Source organism: Castanea sativa, chromosome 1, assembly GCF_040712315.1.
Source record: "Castanea sativa cultivar Marrone di Chiusa Pesio chromosome 1, ASM4071231v1".
Classification (NCBI taxonomy): domain Eukaryota; kingdom Viridiplantae; phylum Streptophyta; class Magnoliopsida; order Fagales; family Fagaceae; genus Castanea; species Castanea sativa.
In genome coordinates, this window is record NC_134013.1 from 59,503,655 (window position 1) to 59,505,804 (window position 2,150).

Genomic DNA, 2,150 nt, shown 5'->3' on the forward strand with positions numbered 1-2,150 from the left:
GTGGCTATATTTAACTAAAAATACACTTCTATCGCATGAGAAAAAAACTACTTGGTTAAATCTTAAGAGATGAATCTAAAGAACAGCACCTAAGTATTGTACCTAAATCTTGTCATTTCATTAAGCACTTTTAAAACCGCCACTTTTTCAAAAAACTGAACTAAACTCATCCTAAATAAGGGAAATCAAGAGATAGTTTTCCTTATCATTGTGCACTTTTAGTGCGGTGGTTACACCATAAGTAAAATGCTTGTGGGGATGGGGGGAAAGAGCCGAGGTTCAACTCTCTAGGAGGGAGTTTCACATGTATACACACTTAAATTAAACTAGAATGCCAACTTGAAGATTCCCAAAGCAACATCACATATGTGTAGATGTTTTTGTAGCATCCAATTATCTCTACTAGACTTCACAAAAGTGGGAGATTTTGTGCATTTGAGCATGACTCTTTTAAGTTTTAATGAAGGATGTATGCCATTGCCAACATCTAAGAAATTTATATTGGGTATCTAACAAATTTATATTGAGCGAGCTAATGTGAATTTTAAATTGATTATCGTCAATTAAAGACTATTTGAGTGCCTCAAGGATTCAGATTTACGTGTTTTTCTAATTATAAATAAATCTAACTGTAAAGATTGTTTGGTCGCAACTAGTCTTTTAGCATTTAACTAGAGAGACCATTATTTTATCATAGAGTTCGTCCATTTTCCTTACTATCTACAAAGTTGATGGATAAATTGACATGTGAACTGAACTAGAGATAAGACATGCGTTGCTTCGTGTTTCATCAAGCTGATAGAACCGCATCTACACTACAGAAAATTTAGCAAGTGCTTGTCTGGGAAAGCTACTTTTACTGTATATAATTTTTCTGCAACATTTTAAAATTTTATTTCTAATAAATCAATGAAAAATAAGCTTTTCGAGACAAACCGTCAATAAAATTTCACAACAGTTAGTTTTTATTTGTTAAGGCATAGGGTGCTTAACACATTTCTTTTTATGTGTATTTGTATTTTTTTTTTTATTTAGCATTATAATTTTTCTCTAATATAATCATTGTAGAAGAGTTTAACAGAAAAATCTTACAATGCATCCTAAGAAGATCAAATATCGTTGAAATGGTTGTAGGCAATGATAAATGTGGCAAAAGAAGTGACATATAACTTTTACATAATAAATTCTTTATTTCTTTTCATCCTTTCGCTGCATTGCGAATTCAGCCTAACTGGATAATATTGGTATCAGCTAGAATATAAAGAAAGTAGACCTTCCATATCATCTGAGCTCAAACCCCTCTTCTTTACTCCTTCTACAATACGGGGATACATAATGGATGATTCAATACGACTATGATCAAGTCCAAGAAGGTGCCCTACCTCATGAAGTGAAACGCCCATAAAGTCAACTTGATTTGGACCTACGTTAGCACCGATAGTCCAATTCTCATCTGCGTCAAAATGTAGCCTGCCATTTGTTGGAGGCATAGCATGAGCTAATTCGCCACCCCTCCCATCGAAAGGCATACCGTCCCCATGATCACCACGGTGGAATCCTATAATCATGTCAGCATCTCTAACATTATCTGTGAATTCAAATTTGAAATCAGAAAATCTTGCCCACTGTCCGAAACCATATGAGCAACCTGCTTTTATTTCGTACAATTTCAAATTAGGTGTAGCAGTGGATTCAAACGCGTATTTGAGGTTACGCATATAATATGGCCATTTTGGTACACCAGGCATAAATGCAAACTCTGGCTGTGTTAGACTACCATTGATAATATCAGGAACTCCACAACGCGGCAATGACATCTCTTTGATGGTGTCGGTGTCAAGCTTTCCAGTAACATTCAAATGAAAAAATGTCTGGTATGTTTTGATGGCGAACTCCAAGGCTTCATCAAACTCATCATCTTCAAAGTTGTTTGAATCTTCGTAGTTTAAGTATCCATACTTGTTGAGATAGTGCTTGACTTCACGTAAGCCTTACACCCTCTGACCCTTTTGGGATTCCTCTACATCTTTCAAGGACTTGAAAAATTCTGGGATCCGTTTGGCATTCGTAAAACTGACTGATTGAATTACAAGAAATTGAATTAAGAGAACAAGGGAAGCTTTTGAGATATAAAGTAGATTCTTAGCCAT

The 2,150-nt window shown here is 35.2% G+C and overlaps 1 protein-coding gene across 1 annotated transcript; it reads right to left on the minus strand.

Moving 5' to 3' along the window:
- Positions 1-1,247: 1,247 nt before the first annotated feature.
- On the minus strand, positions 1,248-2,150 carry LOC142631006 (metalloendoproteinase 2-MMP-like). Its single transcript, XM_075805069.1, has 2 exons — positions 2,006-2,150; positions 1,248-1,918 (listed from the first exon to the last, which is right to left on the minus strand). Exons 1-2 carry the CDS (start codon positions 2,148-2,150, stop codon positions 1,248-1,250), a joined length of 816 nt encoding a protein of 271 aa, XP_075661184.1.